This window comes from Prionailurus bengalensis, chromosome C1, assembly GCF_016509475.1.
Source record: "Prionailurus bengalensis isolate Pbe53 chromosome C1, Fcat_Pben_1.1_paternal_pri, whole genome shotgun sequence".
NCBI lineage: Eukaryota > Metazoa > Chordata > Mammalia > Carnivora > Felidae > Prionailurus > Prionailurus bengalensis.
This window is the reverse complement of record NC_057345.1, coordinates 42,191,223-42,208,379: the sequence shown is the minus strand read 5'-3', so window position 1 is coordinate 42,208,379 and position 17,157 is coordinate 42,191,223. Positions and strand designations below refer to the sequence as shown.

The 17,157-nt window shown below is 35.6% G+C and overlaps 1 protein-coding gene across 3 annotated transcripts in view; it reads right to left on the bottom strand.

Annotated features, from left to right (window-relative positions):
• Positions 1-17,157, bottom strand: part of ZFYVE9 (zinc finger FYVE-type containing 9) — a 220,095-nt gene that overhangs the window by 60,581 nt on the left and 142,357 nt on the right. For all 3 annotated transcript variants that reach the window (XM_043574953.1, XM_043574954.1, XM_043574955.1), the window contains one exon: positions 1,339-1,563. In XM_043574953.1, coding sequence (XP_043430888.1) covers positions 1,339-1,563 — 225 coding nt within the window. The remainder of the gene's footprint in view (positions 1-1,338; positions 1,564-17,157) is intronic.

Genomic DNA, 17,157 nt, shown 5'->3' with positions numbered 1-17,157 from the left:
ACCAGATAAGCCTTTTGATGCAGCTTTCTCCAAAATGAACTATAACATCTTAGGAAGCACTCTTCTTCAAACTGGATTAATATGATCCAGGAAACAAACCTCTTCTAATTCCTCTGTATTCATTCTTATACTTCTCCCAACCAGGATCCTCCTTAGAAAAGCCAAACATGAGGTGGCCTATTAACTCGCTTACTTATTCCTTGAACTTTATGGAGTGAACTACCTATATAAGACAGGAAGATATACAAGTTCTTTCCTCTGGATACAACCCACTCCTTTCCCTACTTCATCTGGATAATTCAAATGCCTCTTTCACAATTCAGTCCAGAAACACTTTGTTCTAAGAAATATTTCTTATCCAACTCCTTCATTCTTGGTGAAGTTAGAGTCCATCTTCAAGCTCCAAAAGAACTTTGTTAACTTTGAGCATGTGTTTTAACACAATATACTACTATAATCATGATTTCTGTATGTCTTTCTTACAAAGGTTTCTAAGAGCCTGTAACGTATCTTAGCTATTTCTGAATTCACAGGATTTGTTATAAATGGTAGACCTTTATTAAATTCTTATTGAATGAGCAAGGGAAAGAATGAAGTTGACTTGCTGAAAACATAAAATATACTGTTTTATAGTTTACAAAATAAGTTTTCTTTATCGTTTTTGATCCTCTTAACAACCTTACATACTTACAGCTCGAGTCACTTGCCCAAAGTTACAGAGCTAGTAATTCACAGAGTTAAGAATCTTATTCAAATGGTCTGATTCCTAGACCTTGCAAGTTTGATTAGGTGAAGGTATAAGGTTTAAAAGAAAGCTTGCACTTAGGCCTTAATGTCTTAAAACTCCAAACTTAGTTGTACTGCTACCACCATGAGCAAAAAAGCTCTTCTACTGCTCTCTTTACCTAAAGTGATCTCTATACCATTAGTTTCCAGTATGTGTTACGTTATGCAAAATACAATTTGTCATACTATTTTCCAATAAAATTACCAAAAAATGTTCACTATAGATACTATAAAAAGTCACTTGTTAAATTCCAATTCATTTTTTCTGAAGATGAGCATATATTTATCAATGAACTATATAAAACCAGTAAGTCTACAAGGTAATAAATAATCACTAATTTCCTCAGTAGAGACTTTTAGTCCTTCACATTAGAGTCAAAATAAGTAAACACAATGGCCAAATTTAGCTTAGCTGTGTCAAAAGATTTCTGCTGAACTATATCACTGGGGGAGGGGGGGTTGCAGGCAGGGGGGGAATCTGAATATTTCAGGTCTTTATTTAGTCATCATGTCTTGGCCATATGGTGTAAAAGAAGCTATTTTACTACTTACGCCGATATTCAGCTCCAAGTCTCAACATTAGTCGGATGGGAAACACTTTAGCCCAAGGAGTTTCCCATTTCTGGATGAGAATCCCAAACAAGTAAGGTGGGGTTGGGAGTACCAGGTCTTGCAGTGACTGGTAGGTAGATGTCACATATAAGAATCCACCATGTTCTTTACTGCCAAGGAAACTCTGACTGAAGAAGGAATGTCCCAAGTTGCCCACAACATTTCCTAAAACAAAAAAGCTCATTAATTACTCCTCATCAATAAATCGATTATATTTTTTATAATCATTATTACTTAACACTGGGCCACACACTACCAAACACTAATTCCCAACCTTTCACTAAACATGAAAGACCCATATTTACAAAGTTTTTGAAATAAATGATATTAAATGAAAATTTTTTTCCAATTTTATAAGGGCCTCTGGTGAGCATAAAATAGCTTATATTATCACACTGTAGAAGTCTGTCTAGCTAAAAGTAAAAAATATTAATGTCTTCCTTAGATTGTACAGCTCTACTGTATGAACTGTATATATGAGACCTTTAGAGGTCTCAGGATAAGAATTATTGCCTCAAAAGTCATGAAAAAAATGTTAAGACTAGGTACCTGCTCTCACAGAGCTTACAATCTCATTGGGTGAATAAAGTCCATTCATGAACACAATGAATTAAGATAATAAGTACAGTTTTGTATGAGACATTAAAGGAAGAAAATCTATGGAGAAGGTAGGATTCATGCTTTGTACTTCTGGGTGAGACAAATATGAAACATAACTTAGGGCTTATTTAAATTCATATTAGTTTTTTTGTCTACTAAGCACCTTCTAATTAAAACATTTTTTAATGAAACAGTGACAAATCAGCTTTCATTAAGGAGACATTCTCCTCAGTTTAGAATTACAAAAAAGCAAAAAAGCTTCCCAACAGGAGCTGTTCCATAATGGAATAGTAGACATGTTCCCTAGATATGTACAAGCTCCCTCTGATATCTCTGAAAGAAATAACAGCAAATACAGAGATCCTCACCAGAAAACTTAATGCTTCCTTTCCTTGAAAACTACTATCTACTCATGCAACAGTTCAGTGATGGGTCACAGAATCCTTGAGTGAAGTAGGAAGCTATATGTTGACAGCAGGGTCCACAGTTGAAGGGAACACCTCCCCACAAAACTCACAGAAGCCTTGTGGCTGAGAGCCATGTTCACCTGCACATTATCATCTGCCAAATATATTTAGGGGCAGTACTCTCGCCCGAGGATTAACCAAATCTGGCTGCACATTTGAGCTGCTGGGCCAGATCTATAAAAACAAAAAAATCCCCGTATCAAGGAAGGAGTATGTACTCTGGAAAAAAAAAAAAAATTCACAGATTGTGGAGTCACAGAAATATGGGTTTGAATACTAGTTCAATTACTATTATGTGATTTGGGGGCAAGTTATTTGACTTCTGTGAGCTTCAACGTCTGTGTAAAATGGGGGATTATAAATTTCAGACCTGTTGTGAAGAATAAATGATGGAATATATGTAAAATGCCTAACAGTACATGGTACTGTGTTCTCAAAAAATTATAACTATTATTGTTATAATGCACATATACATATAATGATTAGCCAAACATTACAGAATTTTCTTTGCTTTATCAAAAATTTTAGAATAAGGTTTGTATAAATTTTCATCTTTTAACTTGGAGTAGAGGAAGAATGGGAGATAAAAGAGATAGGAGTTTTTTTTTTTCTGCCCACAATGGAGAGTACACAATAGCATTCCTCTAAAGTTCTAATGAGAGTACTCTAATGAGAGTATAATGTTTGTTTCGTAAGACAGCCCTAGTGCATACAATTCAAAGGTGACAACTATGTTGGCTTGGCCCACAAGGCATTCATTCATTATTCCTTTGGCATTTCTTTTTTTTTTTTTTAAATGTTTTTATTTATTTTTGAAGGAGAGAGAGACATAAGTGGGGAAGGAGCAGAGAGAGAGGGAGACATAGAATTTGAAGCAGGCTCTAAGCTGTTAGCACAGAGCCCGACGTGGGGCTTGAACTCACAAACTGTGAGATCATGACCTGAGCCGAAGTCGGACGCTTAACCGCCTGAGCCACCTAGGCGCCCCAGCATTTCTTTATTAGAGACTGGAATCTATTACTGGTTATTTTTCCACAGATATTTATTCCCTTTTTGCTTCTACGACCTAACAACCTACTCCTCCTCATCCCATATCCTAATCAAATTCAGATTCGTCACTATGCTCCTTTATATTATAAAATATTTGTTATCCTTTAAGCATCTACTTTCTTTAAAAAAATTTTTTTTAATGTAAATCTCTATCAATCCTAATGAGTGATTTAATTTAGACTCTCATTTACCATCTCATCTAAAAACAAGTAGCATTTCACAGGTGTTAATACCGACAAAAATAAAACACTGGGTATGAGAATTCGACAAAGATAAGCTTTCACACTGAAAACTTAATCCGGGGCTCTTGAACTCATAAAGCCTGTTATATGTTTGTTTACACAGGTACTTCTCTATGGGAACATTCAATACAATGAATCCACTGAATTAATTCTATACACCCCAAGACCACTGAAGAATTCATATAAATAAAATAGATACCAATTCATGCTTCTGTGTTTAAATGACCTGGCAAGGATGTCAAAGGTTTTGTACCAATAGTTTACAAGGCAATTTTACATGGCCTTAACCAGATAATCATCAGATCAGTGCCACTAGGTTAACAGAGCAGGTATCATTTCCCTGAACTTTGGGATTTTTATTTTACAGATGAAGAAACTGAAGCTTAGGAGTGGAAGTGAAGTGCCTTGCAATATCATAACTGTCTTTAAAAGTATATAGTAATTTCCAATTTTCCATCTTAATCTGTAATTTAAACTTTGTTTTTCAAAGTGCTTGCAAAGAACTATCTTTAAATTCAATTCAAAAACAACTTAAATATCTATGCAACAACAGCTTCCTTTTGTTTCAAAGCATATTTATCAATCCTCACAACTAACTCAAATGGAGTTTTAAAGAAAGAACTATGAGGAAAAGGAACCCCATCCTTCCCAGCCCCCGCCAATTTTAAAAACAAGGGCCTTCCCCTCACACCCCTCTCCCCTCCCTTTTCTTTTAAATCAGGAACGAGCTCACGGCCAGGGCCTCACTGGGGCAGGGACACCCTGGGATGAGTTTCTCTGGGGCTTTATTTTGTTTCGTAGATGTTTTTTTCTCCCACAGTGGGGCTGCGGAGGGGTGGGGACTTTACAGTCCTGCCCCGTCTCACTGCACTCTCTTCCCAACCCTACCCCTATTTTCGGTGATTTTTGTGTGAGAATATTAATATTAAAAATAAAATCAGAGAGGAGCGCCTGAGTGACTCAGTCGGTTGAGCGTCCAACTTCAGCTCAGGTCATGATCTCACAGTTTGTGTGTTCAAGCCTGTGTCAGGCTCTGTGCTGACAGCTCGGAGCCTGTAGCCTGCTTGGATTCTGTGTCTCCCTCTCTGCCCCTCCCCCACCTGCACTTGTTTCTCTCTCTCTCAAAAATTAACATTTAAAAAAACTTTTAATAAAAAGATAAAATCAGAGAAAAAAATTCCGAACAAATGCCTCACTTATTTTAAGAAATATTAATATTCATGAATATTAACATAACTAAACATCAAAAGAATTTAAATAGTCCCTTGGTGTTGTTTGTAATACAGTAAACCAAAATTAAGCATGAGTACTTCATTAAAGGTCATTTCCTCAGTTTAGAGTATCTGTGAGATTTACTATGTAACTTCAAAAAGTTCAAGAGGCAGTTTATTGCTTTTTTAAAACACGGGATTTAGAGATATAGCTGAATTCAAACCTGAGTTCAGCCATTTATCACGTATTTGATCTTTGGCAAGTTACTTATGCCCTCATTATGCCCTCAGTGCCTCTCAGTTTCCTCATATGTAAAACTGGGACAAGAACAAGAAGAATCTCACAGAGTTCTAGTTGAGAAGAAATCAAACAGTGCACAGAAAGCAATGAATATATGGCCTAGCATGTAGTAAGTGCTCAATAAATACAAGATATTAGTCTTAAATCACCTCTTCATAAATAATTCCATATTACTTCTCATTGGCTGAAAAATTACTTGCAAAGCAGCAATACCATGGCTCCTCTGCTCATAGAAAGATACAAAATTAATTAACCAAAACGATTCACAAGTAATTGCAAAAAGAGACTAAAAATCTGAACCATGACACAACATTCTTTAACTGGAAAAACAACGCAAAAATATTACTGATGATGAAAACACCAATGAAGTTCTTCCTTCTCTGGAAACACACTTGTTAGGAAACGTTTTTTATTTTTGTTTTTCTTATATTACAGATAAAAAAGTGACTTGCTTTAGAAATACTAAAGATTATAAGCAGTATAATTTTTATGGCCATGAGAAATAACAGCAAGCCACTAAAATCTGAAACAATTACTGGACACTGACTGATCAATCAAGCATTTACCATATAACATGTACTGCTAGAACTGGTCCAAAAAAGAGATACACATAATAAAATATTTTCTAATATGCACAAAAGACTTCCAGTCATTCCACAAACATTTATAGGATACCAATCATGTTTTCATAAATGTTTTATCAATTATTTATATTCTTTGACAGACTATTTAAAAATCTTTCCCCCCCCTCCTCTAATTCACCTATAATTTTTCTTCTAAATACTTGTGGGGATAGAAAATTGGCAAGAGACGGTGGTTTAAAAATATCTAAATACATCTTTTCTAACTTAATAGTGAGTATGCATATATATTCTTAGATTGAGATAAACTTTCACATTAAAAAATAAAAGATCAAACTCCATTGTATTTGAGGCCTATAATTTTATTAGTGACATTACAAAATTATTAAAAATAAAATTCATAGATGAATGAAATTTATTAATAACATTCAAATTAATAATATAGTACTTTAAAGTTTACTTTGTCTTTTGATAAACCTATGTAAGAAATTTAAATTAACCAAAAGTTTATCTGGGTTAACTCAGGTGACCACGATTTAAAGATACAAAGTAAGGAAGATTTTAGTAACAGAATAGGTGGAAAGGAGAAATGGCAAAGAGAGTGGCAAAGAGAAAACAAAAAAAAAATTTGTTTTTAAAGATATGAAATTTCCCAAGTAATCTGCTTGAGTGACCCATGGTATTTCTTTCTCAAGGACCAGAAACACTGGGCCTCAGAAACACTCTTTGGTTGACCTCAAAAGTATTTTACTCTGGTCTCCAAGTCCCAAAGGGAACAAGAAGTGAGAAATAATAAGCACAGCATTTTTATTAACAGAAGTGTTCTCTGAAGACTCCTTTCCTCCGGGTACTTTTCCATCAAATGACAAAAAAAGCACCAACATAGCTAAAGCAAACTAAGGAATAGGAAGAGAAAGGTCAAAGAAATCTTTAGGGATTGATCATATAAGTGACATCATGTCAATTTATTGATTCCTTCAATCCACAGGTTTTGTTTGTTTGTTTGGTTTTAATTAAGCTTATCCAATGTGCCAGACTGTTCTAAAGACTGATACACAGAATTGAGCAAGACAGGTAAATCTTGTCCTCATAGAGCTTATTTTCAAAAGGAGGAAGACAAACAACATCAGTTAGTAAAACCAGTGATAAATATTTTGAAGAAAATACAACAAGGCAAGTAATGTAAAAGATGATGGAGGGAAGGAAGAGAATATTTCTTTAGCTAAGAGGTTCAGGGAAACATCCTTTGAGGCAGAAACATTTGAGAACAGATCCAAATGAAGAGAAGGCACCAACCAGTAAAGATCTGTAAAGAACAACATTCCAGGTCTGGAAACAGTAAGTGCAAAAGCCAAGGTATTAGACTGAGTTTGATGGGTTCAAAGGTCACAAAGGTGATCAATGTAGCTAAAGCAAACTAAGGAGTAGTAAGACACAAGGTCAAAGAAATCTTTAGGAACTAGATCATATAAAATCTTGCAGGCCAAAGGCATTTGGAGTTTATTCTAATTGTAGTGGGAAGCCACTGGAAGGTTTAAGGCAGCTTCAATTGTGCCTTCATACCCATGACTATACTATATAAAAATGCTCTCAATTCTCAAGGATTAGATTTAGGATACCCAAGGAACAGCTGAGAGACGATAAACATATCTGCAAACATAAAATTGCAAATGACTGAAAGGGAACAAAAAGCAATTTTCAAAGGTGAAAATGACTTAACTTACAAGGTTAATATTTACATTCTGTGTTTATAATTTTAATTGTCTTCTTGCTTTGTTCCAAAGTTAAATCTAAATGGTAAAAATTAATAGCAGTGTACGGGGCACCTGGGTGGCTCAGTCTGTTGGACATCTGACTTTGGCCCAGGTCATGATCTCACAGTTTGTGGGTTCGAGCCCCGCATCGGGCTCTGTGCTGACAGCTCGGAGCCTGGAGCCTGCTTTGGAATCTGTGTCTCCCTCTCTCTCTGCCCCTTCCCTACTCACGGTCTGTCTCTCTCTGTCTCTCAAAAATAAACAAACATTGAAAAAAAATAGCAGTGTAAACCTTAATATGTCAGTGTAAATATTAATTCATATTAATATCTTCTTAATAAGTTTTTTGAAAACAGAATGTGCCCCAGGATCCAGCACAAAAAGCAAAGGAAAATTACCCAAAACAACAGTTCAGAGATATTGAAGACTGAGTTCAGAGGCTCCAACATCAAAAAGGAAGAAGACAATGTTGGGAATGAAACAGAAGTAATATTCAGAGATAATAACCTAGAGTTTTCCAAATTAAAGAAATGTGTTTTCAGATGAAAAGTACACTTTCAGTACTCAGCAGTAAAAATAAAACTAAATCCACATACATGTACACATACAGATCAGTAGAATAGAGAAAGAGACCCATATACAGAATATAAACTAATATTCAAAAACAGTATCAAGGTAATTGTCAAAATGATGGTATTTTTAAGTTTATATGTATTTTGAGAGAGAGAGCACAAGCAGGGGGTGGGGGCAAGAGAGAGGACTGCAAGCAGGCTCCTCGTTGTCAGCACAGAGCCCGACGCCGTGGCTTAAACCTATGAACCTTGAGATCACGACCTGAGCTGAAATCAGTCACTTAACCGACTGAACCAACCAGGCGCCCCCCAAAAATAGTCTTTTTAACAAATGGTGTTGAACAACTGGATGCCCATAAACAAAACCAAACAAAAAAAACCCAAAACAATAAAACTTAGAGCCTTACCTCTATAGGAGCCGAGGACAGGCTGCCCTAAGATGGGCCTTTGGCATGAAGATTATCTTGAGTTAACAAGCAATTAAAACCCAGCAGGTTCAGGAATAGCTCTTTACCTCCCCACAACTGCCTACAAAAAAATTAAATACGGGCACCTGGGTCGCTCAGTCAGCTAAGCATCAGACTCTTGATTTCCACTCAGGTCATGATCTGTTTGTGGGTTCCTGCCCTGCCTCGGGCTCAGTGCTGATGGTACAGAGCCTGCTTGGGATTCTGTCTCCCTCTCTCTCTGTCCCTCCCCTGCTTGCTCTCTAGCTGTCTCAAAATAAATAAAAATGAACTTAAAAAAAATTAAATAAAGGACCTGGTCTGGGAAGAGAGCTATCACCATAGATAACTTGATACTCTGAACTAGGTATGGATGATAGGGAGAAACCTACCAAGGCCTGTTTGATGGAAGTTCTTTATGTCCCATTGTTTCTGAGTGGCCGAGCAAACATTTGAAACATTTACTCTTTTTCATCTCCCTGTGAATTGCATTCCTTTCCTTTGAAGTTCCAGATCCCTACTACTCCTTTCTCCTTACTTCAGAATGACATATATACTTCATTTTGCCTATCTTTGGAATTTCCAAGTCTGTGTGGAAATTAAAAATCTAACCAAAGAGGTGAAAAATCTATACACTGAAAACTATAGAAAGCTTAGGAAAGAAATTGAACAAGACATAAAAAAAAATGCAAAAACATTCCATGCTCATGGATTGGAAGAACAAATATTGTTAAAATGTTAATACTACCGAAAGCAATCTACATATTCAAAGCAATCCTTATCAAAATAACACCAGCATTCTTCACAGAGCTACAACAAACAGTCCTAAAATTTGTGTGGAACCAAAAAAGACCCTGAATAGCCAAAGCAATCCTGAAAAAGAAAACCAAAGCTGGAGGCATCACAATCCTGGACTTTAAGATGTATTACAAAGCTGTAATCATCAAGACAGTATGGTACTGGCACAAAAACGGACACTCAGATTAATGGAACAGAATAGAAAACCCAGAATATGGACCCACAAACGTATGGCCAACTAATCTTTGACAAAGCGGGAAATAATATCCAATGGAATAAAAACAGCCTCTTCAGCAAACAGTGATGGGAAAACTGGACACTGACACGCAGAAGAATGAACCTGGACCACTTTCTTATACCATACACAAAAATAAACTCAAAATGGATGAAAGAACTAAATGTAAAACAGGAAGCCATCAAAATCATAGAGGAGAAAGCAGGCAAAAATCTCTTTGACCTCGGCCGCAGCAACTTCTTACTCAACACGTCTCCAGAGGCAAGGGAAACAAAAGCAAAAAATGAACTACTGGAACCTCATCAAGATAAAAAGCTTCTGCACAGCAAAGGAAACAATCAGCAAAACTAAATGGTAAACCAATGGAATGGGTGAAGATAATTGCAAATGACATGTCAGATAAAGGGTAAGAATCCAAAATCTATAAAGAACTTATCAAACTCAACACCCAAAAAAACAAATAATCCAGTGAGGAAATGGGCAAAAGACATGAATAGACACTTTTCCAAAGAAGACATCCAGATGGCCAACTGACACATGAACAAATGATCAACATTACTCATCATCAGGGAAATACAAATCAAAACCACAATGAGATACCACCTCACACCTATCAGAATGGCTAACATTAACAACTCAGGCAACAACAGATGTTGGTGAGGATGTGGAGAAAGAGGAACCCTTTTGCACTGCTGGTGGGAATGCAAACTGGTGCGGCCACTCTGGAAAACAGTATGGAGGTTCCTCAAAAGATTAAAAATAGAACTACCCTATGACCCAGCAATTGCACTACTAAGTATTTATCCAAAGGATACAGATGTGCTGTTCAAAGGGGCACATGCATCCTAATGTTTATAGCAGCGCTACTGACAGTAGCCAAAGTATAGAAAGAGCCCAAATGCCCATTGACTGATGAATGGATAAAGAAGATGTGGTATACAACAGAGTATTACTTAGCAATCAAGAAGAACGCAATCTTGCCATCAGCAACAACGTGGATGGAACTAGAGTGTACTATGCTAAGCGAAATTAGTCAGAGAAAGACAAATATCATAATGACTTCACTCATATGAGGACTTTTAGACACAGAACAGATGAACATAAGGGAAGGGAAGCAAAAATAATATAAAAACAGGGAGGGGGACAAAACATTAGAGACTCTTAAATATAGAGAACAAACTGAGGGTTGCTGGAGGGATTGCGGATGGGAACATGGGCTAAATGGGCAAGGGGCATTAAGGAAGATGAGCACTTGTGATGAGCACTGGGTGTTATATGTAGGGGATGAATCACTGGGTTCTACTCCTGAAATCATTATTGCACAATACTAACTAGCTTGGATAGAAATAAAAATAAATAATAAATTAATTAAAAAAATAAATTTTTAAAAATAAAAACAGCCCAGATAATCTAGAAAAAAAATTAGTGAAATGCAAACCATAATGAATACTATTTTATACTCACCAGATGAGCAAAAATTAAAACTCTGATGATATCAAATGTTGGCAACTCTTATATACTAGGGATGGGGACAGGTAGGCATAATTGGTAAACTACTCTGGGCAACAGTTTAACATCATCTAATAAAGCTGAAGATATCCATACCCTACAAACCAGCAATTCTACTAAGTGTACATGTACAAAAATTTTGGAGAACATGTCTGAATAATAATAAACTGGTAAGAACAGCAAATTATCCATCAGGAGAATAAATTGTGGTAAATTTATATAAGAGGTATAAAACAGTAGCTGCAAATGAAATGAACTAGAACACTAGAGCTATGAACATATGCCAGAAACATATGGTGGAATGAAAAAAGCAACCCACATAAAATATATACAGTGTGATACCATTTGTATAAAGTTTAAAAACATGCAAAACAATGTATTATAATCTTGTGATAAAATTACAGAGAAAAGCATGAAAACTACTAACACAAGACTGATGACAGTGGTTACCTAAAGGTTAGGAAAGTTTAGAGGGAAGATGTAATCAAGATTGGTCACTGATCAATGCTTCAAGGGGTTGGTCATTATTTCCTAAATTGGCTATTTTGTTTATGGGTGTTTATTTTGTTATTTTGCTTTACAACTTCCAAAATTATTTTTAAAATATATTTAAATGCTTTTATATATATCAAATAATTTTTTAAAGGTAAGTTAAAAAGTTCAGAAGAAGAGATTACTTCTATCTGGGAGGATTATTAGCGAAGAGTTCATGAAAAAAAGTCATCTCTGAGTAAGGCTTAAGACAACTGAGGGGCACCTGGGTGGCTCAGTTGGTTAAGCCTCCAACTCTTGATTTCAGCTCAGGTCATGATCTCACAGTTCATGAGTTCAAGCCCTACACTGGGCTCTGCATTGACAGTGCAGAGCCTGCTTGGTTTTCTTTCTCTCTTCCTCTCTCTCTACCCCTTCCCCACAGAAGCTCCCTCTACCCCAAAATAAATAAACTTATTTTATTCTGAAGGCAATATAAAGCTCATTAAAAGTTTTGAGTAAGAGAGGGAAACAACCAAACATTAACTCTAGAAATAATAATCTGGTAGATACAATTCTCATTTCATTCAAACACATGTTCTGAATGTCTATCTGCAAAAATCAAGTACAAAAGATAGAAGAAGGGTGGGGAGATGGCAAGAAACAATATATAATCTAGAATCTCCCATGGCATTATAATAACCAGAAGGCATGCTTAAAGTCTCAGAATGTTATTACTCACAAAATGTAATTTTCCCTCTCACTTTGGAAAGCATAAGCAACTATGCATGACAAAAAAAATTATATATGTTAAATAAGAAACACATATGTACACATTATTATCAAATATATATAGATTAAAAATACATAGGAAATTGTAAAGAAAGTTCATTCAAGGGCTTCTAAGACTTTTTTTTTATACTTTTTTTAATGTTTACTTTTGAGAGAGGGAGAGAGAGAAAGAGAGAAAGTGCAAGTGGGGAAGGGGCAGAGAGAGAGGGAGACACAGAATCTGAAGCAGGCTCCAGGCTCCGAGCTGTCAGCACAGAGCCTGACGTGGGGCTCGAATCCATGAACTGTGAGATTCAGTTGGACACTTAACTGACTAAGCCACCGAGGAGCCCCTGAGCTTTTTTTCTCTTAAGTTTATTTATCTTAATTTTGAGTGCATGTGAGAGAGTGAGCACGCAGGAAAGGGGCAGAGAGTAAGGAGAGACAGAATCCCCAAGCAGGATTTATGCTGTCAGTGCAGAGCCCAATGCAGAACTTGAACCCACAAACCATGAGTTCATGACCTGAGCCGAAATAAAAAATCAGACACTTAACTGACTGAGCCACCCAGGCATCCCAGGCTTCTAAGGCTTTTTGAGTGATTTATGGCAGAGTAACCACCATGCAAGTGATAGAGTATTCAAGGCTTTCACATTCAGGAAATTTTAAGACAGAATTTGCCAATTCCACGCAATGTGTTACATTTAGGTGTAAAAGATGTTTCCACTTATTAAAGATGTTTCCACTTATTAAAGAAAAATATAGTGAAATTATATATCAAGTTACTACTTTGATTTCTAAAATACAGGATTCTTAAAACTGGTATAACTCAGATGCATACCTGTTTTTTAAAACTGCTATGTACACATAGAGGCAACTGACATAATGTAAAGAATAGTAGTCTGGGAGCCTTAGTCCTAGTTCTGCCACCAACTAAGTCTGTGATTTAGACAAGCCACTAACACCTCTCATTTTCCTCATCTAAAAACGTCTCATTTTCCCTATCTAAAAAAATGAAGAGTTTGTACCAGATGATCAAAGATACCTCCTAGTTTTTATGAGCTGCAAAATGATTTCTATTTGAGGATAGACCCTTATAGATTACTTGTTTATGCCTTTGAAATGTCATTTACTTAGATATATATGTGCATGCCCTCATCCTATATTACAGATAATATTTAAAACAGCTTACATGTGTTATAATCTCACCTTAGACTTTCACTATTATCTTACTGTCGGTTCAAAGTAAGTTTTGTTGTAGAAATTTTGCATTCTAATATGATAGTTCAAAATGGTCTCTACTGGTATAGAAGGATACTTCTGGAAAATGAGTAACCACTTATGGTAAACATGTACTTTAATGACTCATGCAATGACCACAGCCTTTCCTTGTTGGTATTCCTCAGAGCTCCATTCTCAGCTCTAGTCTCTTCACACTGGCCTGTCCTATTCACTACCATAGTTTCAATAATCACATAAACACCGAGTCTCCCAAATCTGTATTTTAGCCCAGATCTACTTCCTGAGGTCCATCTATATCCACATATTCATCGTCTATTTACATATCGCCACTGTTGTCAATATTTCAAACTCAACACACTGAACAAAGAACCAATCTCCCACTCCTCTGCCAGATCTGCTCTTCTTCTATTATCTCGATGAATAAGAACACAGTCCACTCAGATGTCCAAGCCAGAAATGTGAAGCCACTGACTTGACCCCTCTTATCCCCCACATACAATTACCAAATCCTACTGAAATGACACATCACTGTCTTTTATCTTTCCGATACTCTTTATTCCCACTGCTATTATTACTAAATTACTTTATTAAACCCTGATAATTTCTTAATTTCTTGCTGGATTCTAACAATAGCTTTTTAAAAAACAACAAAGTGTTGGTGAGGATGTGGAGAAAAGAGACCCTCATGCACCACTGGTGGGAATGTAAATTGGTGTAGCCACTGAGGAAAACAGTATAGAGGCTCCTCAAAAATAAAAAATAGAACTACCAAATGATCCAGCCAATTCCACTCATGGATAGTTATCTGAAAAGAATAAAAATACTAACTCAAAAAGATATCTGCACCCTATGTTCATTACAGCAATATTTACAATAGCCAAGACATGAAAACAACGTAAGTGTCCATCAACAGATGAATGAATAAAGAAAATGTGGTGCACATATATAAAATGGAATATTATTCAACCATAAAAAAGAAAATCCTGTTATTTGCAACAACATGGATAGACCCTGATAGCATTATTTCAAGTAAACTAAGCCAAAGATAAATAAATAACATATGATCTCACTTATATGTGGAATCTAAAACAAGCAAACAAACAAAAACCCCGTAGTACTCATAGATTTAGAGAACAGATGGGTGGGTGAAGGATGGGGGTTGAGAGGGTGGGTAAAACCAGTGAAAGTGGTCAAAAGGTACAAAATTCCAGTTATAAATTAGTACTGAGGATGTATGTACAGCATGGGAACTATAATAATATTATATTGCATTGTATATTTGAAAGCTGCTAAGAGGGTAGATCTGAAAAGTTTTCATTGGTAAGAAAAAAATTGTAACTGTATGAAAATGGATGTTAACTAGACTTACCATGGTGATCATTTCACAATAAATACAAATATTGAATCATTATATTTTACATCTGAAACTAATGTTACAGTCAATTATATCTCAACAAAAAACTTTTTAAGTCAGTCTTATTGGGGTATATACAATTTCATGCAATAAAACCCAACAATTTTAAGTACATAGTTCAATGAGTTTTGACAAATGTAAACATTCATGAAACTACTATACCTAACACTATATAGTATATAAGTATTTATATAATCCCAGAAAGTTCCTAGGGCCCCTCTGTAGTCAGGGGCAACTCACCCCCAACTCACCCCAGGAAACGTTGATCTAATTTCTATCACCACAGACTCATTTTGCCTGTTCCAGAGAACCATGTGAATGGAATCATGTAATATGTAATTTTTTGTACCTGACTTTTTTGTTCAGCATAATGTCTGTGATATTCATCCATGTTGTATGTATCAGTTTATTTTTTTTATTGTTGAGTTGTAGTCTAGTGTTTAACCATGATAATTTTTTGCTTATTCACTGCTTCTTAGCTCAGTTTACCTGCCACGAGACACATAGACTTTGATCCATTTTCATACTGCCTCTAAAGTCATCTTTCTAAAATGCAAATCTGCTTCTGTCCCTCATTTTTTTCCAATTGTTCCTCATTGTCTGAAGAATAAAGGATGGACTTCTGAACAAGACCTTCATGAACCTCCCATGCCTTTGTCCCTAATTCCCTCTCAAACCCCCCAACTGCTTGGGCCCCCAATGTCATTTCTCTGTTTATAGTTTTTACATGTGAATACATCCAAACTGAGGAGAAAAGTGACTGTTTCAATTCATTTCTGGAAATAAATTTAGGTCCCAAGTATTACATGGCCTGACAGCTCCACCTGACTTCATATTAATCCCATACATTTTAGGACTGATACTTCATAGGTATGTGGTCAGTTGCCAATGTATTGCCTTGTCCTCATTTCATATTACACCTGAATGATCACAGAGACTAAGACATCAAGGTATAATCTTTTATGCATAAGCTATAATCACACTAAAGATGCCATTTATATCCTGCTTTTGTACCTACTTCAAGAGCATTTTTCATGTTGCTACATTCTGTTCATAAATATTATGTTTAATGGCTAAAAAATGATCTAAAAAAGATGCATACATCTCATCAGTATAACACAGTTAAACCTTTCACCTATAGCTGGGCATTTAGATTACCTCTAAATTTTTGTGTTAAATTTAAGTAATGTTGCAATAAACACCTTCCTGTACAAAGTGTATTTTACATTTTAGGTATTTTTGGGGGGGCATAGAATCCCACAAGGGGAATTACTGCATTCAGAAAGCATGAATAATTTATGGTTTTAATATATTTATAAAACATTATCAAGTAATACATGAAAATAATTTTAACAGCCTGGTCAACCTCACTCCCCTTTCCAAGGCTTGTTCCTCAGAGACAATCTCTTCTATTCATTTATTGTAGTTCTTATATTCTATTTACCAACTACAGATATTGTTTTCTTACTTCTGGTTATGATAATGAGGTTATAGCTCAACTACAACACTTCTTACTGCCTCTGTTAATTCAGGAGAGGTTAACTTTGTAATGCCAAATGTATACATAAACATATTTCTTCTCTCTCAACTTATAATAATATATCTTTCTATTAGTATTCTTAGTCTTTTCCAATAGCCATGCACATACTTTTACATTATTAGGGCTAACAATATTTATAATTTATTTTGAAACCATAATAAAGTTGTCCATGCTAGTGGCTTTTGAAACTATAAAATTAAATAAAGAGTATTTACGTTATGATTATATAGGTACTGTTAAGTGAAAAAACAAGTAGTAAGTTATGATTATGCTTCCTTCTACCAGGTACCAATATCATGACCCCTAAACCACTCAAAGGAAAATATTCTTACATCATCATGGTCAATGGATTCTCATACAACTTTGATTCCAGCCTCTGTAAAATAATAATGACTACACCAAGTAAAGCACTAAAATTTACATTTCCTTAAACCTTGGCAAGTTCTAACTTGCTACTGATACCAAAGTCCAATGCCAGGCTTCCAAAATTATGATTGTTATTTTGCATCTGACTCCAAAAATTTTTATCATCTTACAAAGGGTGCAGACTAAGTC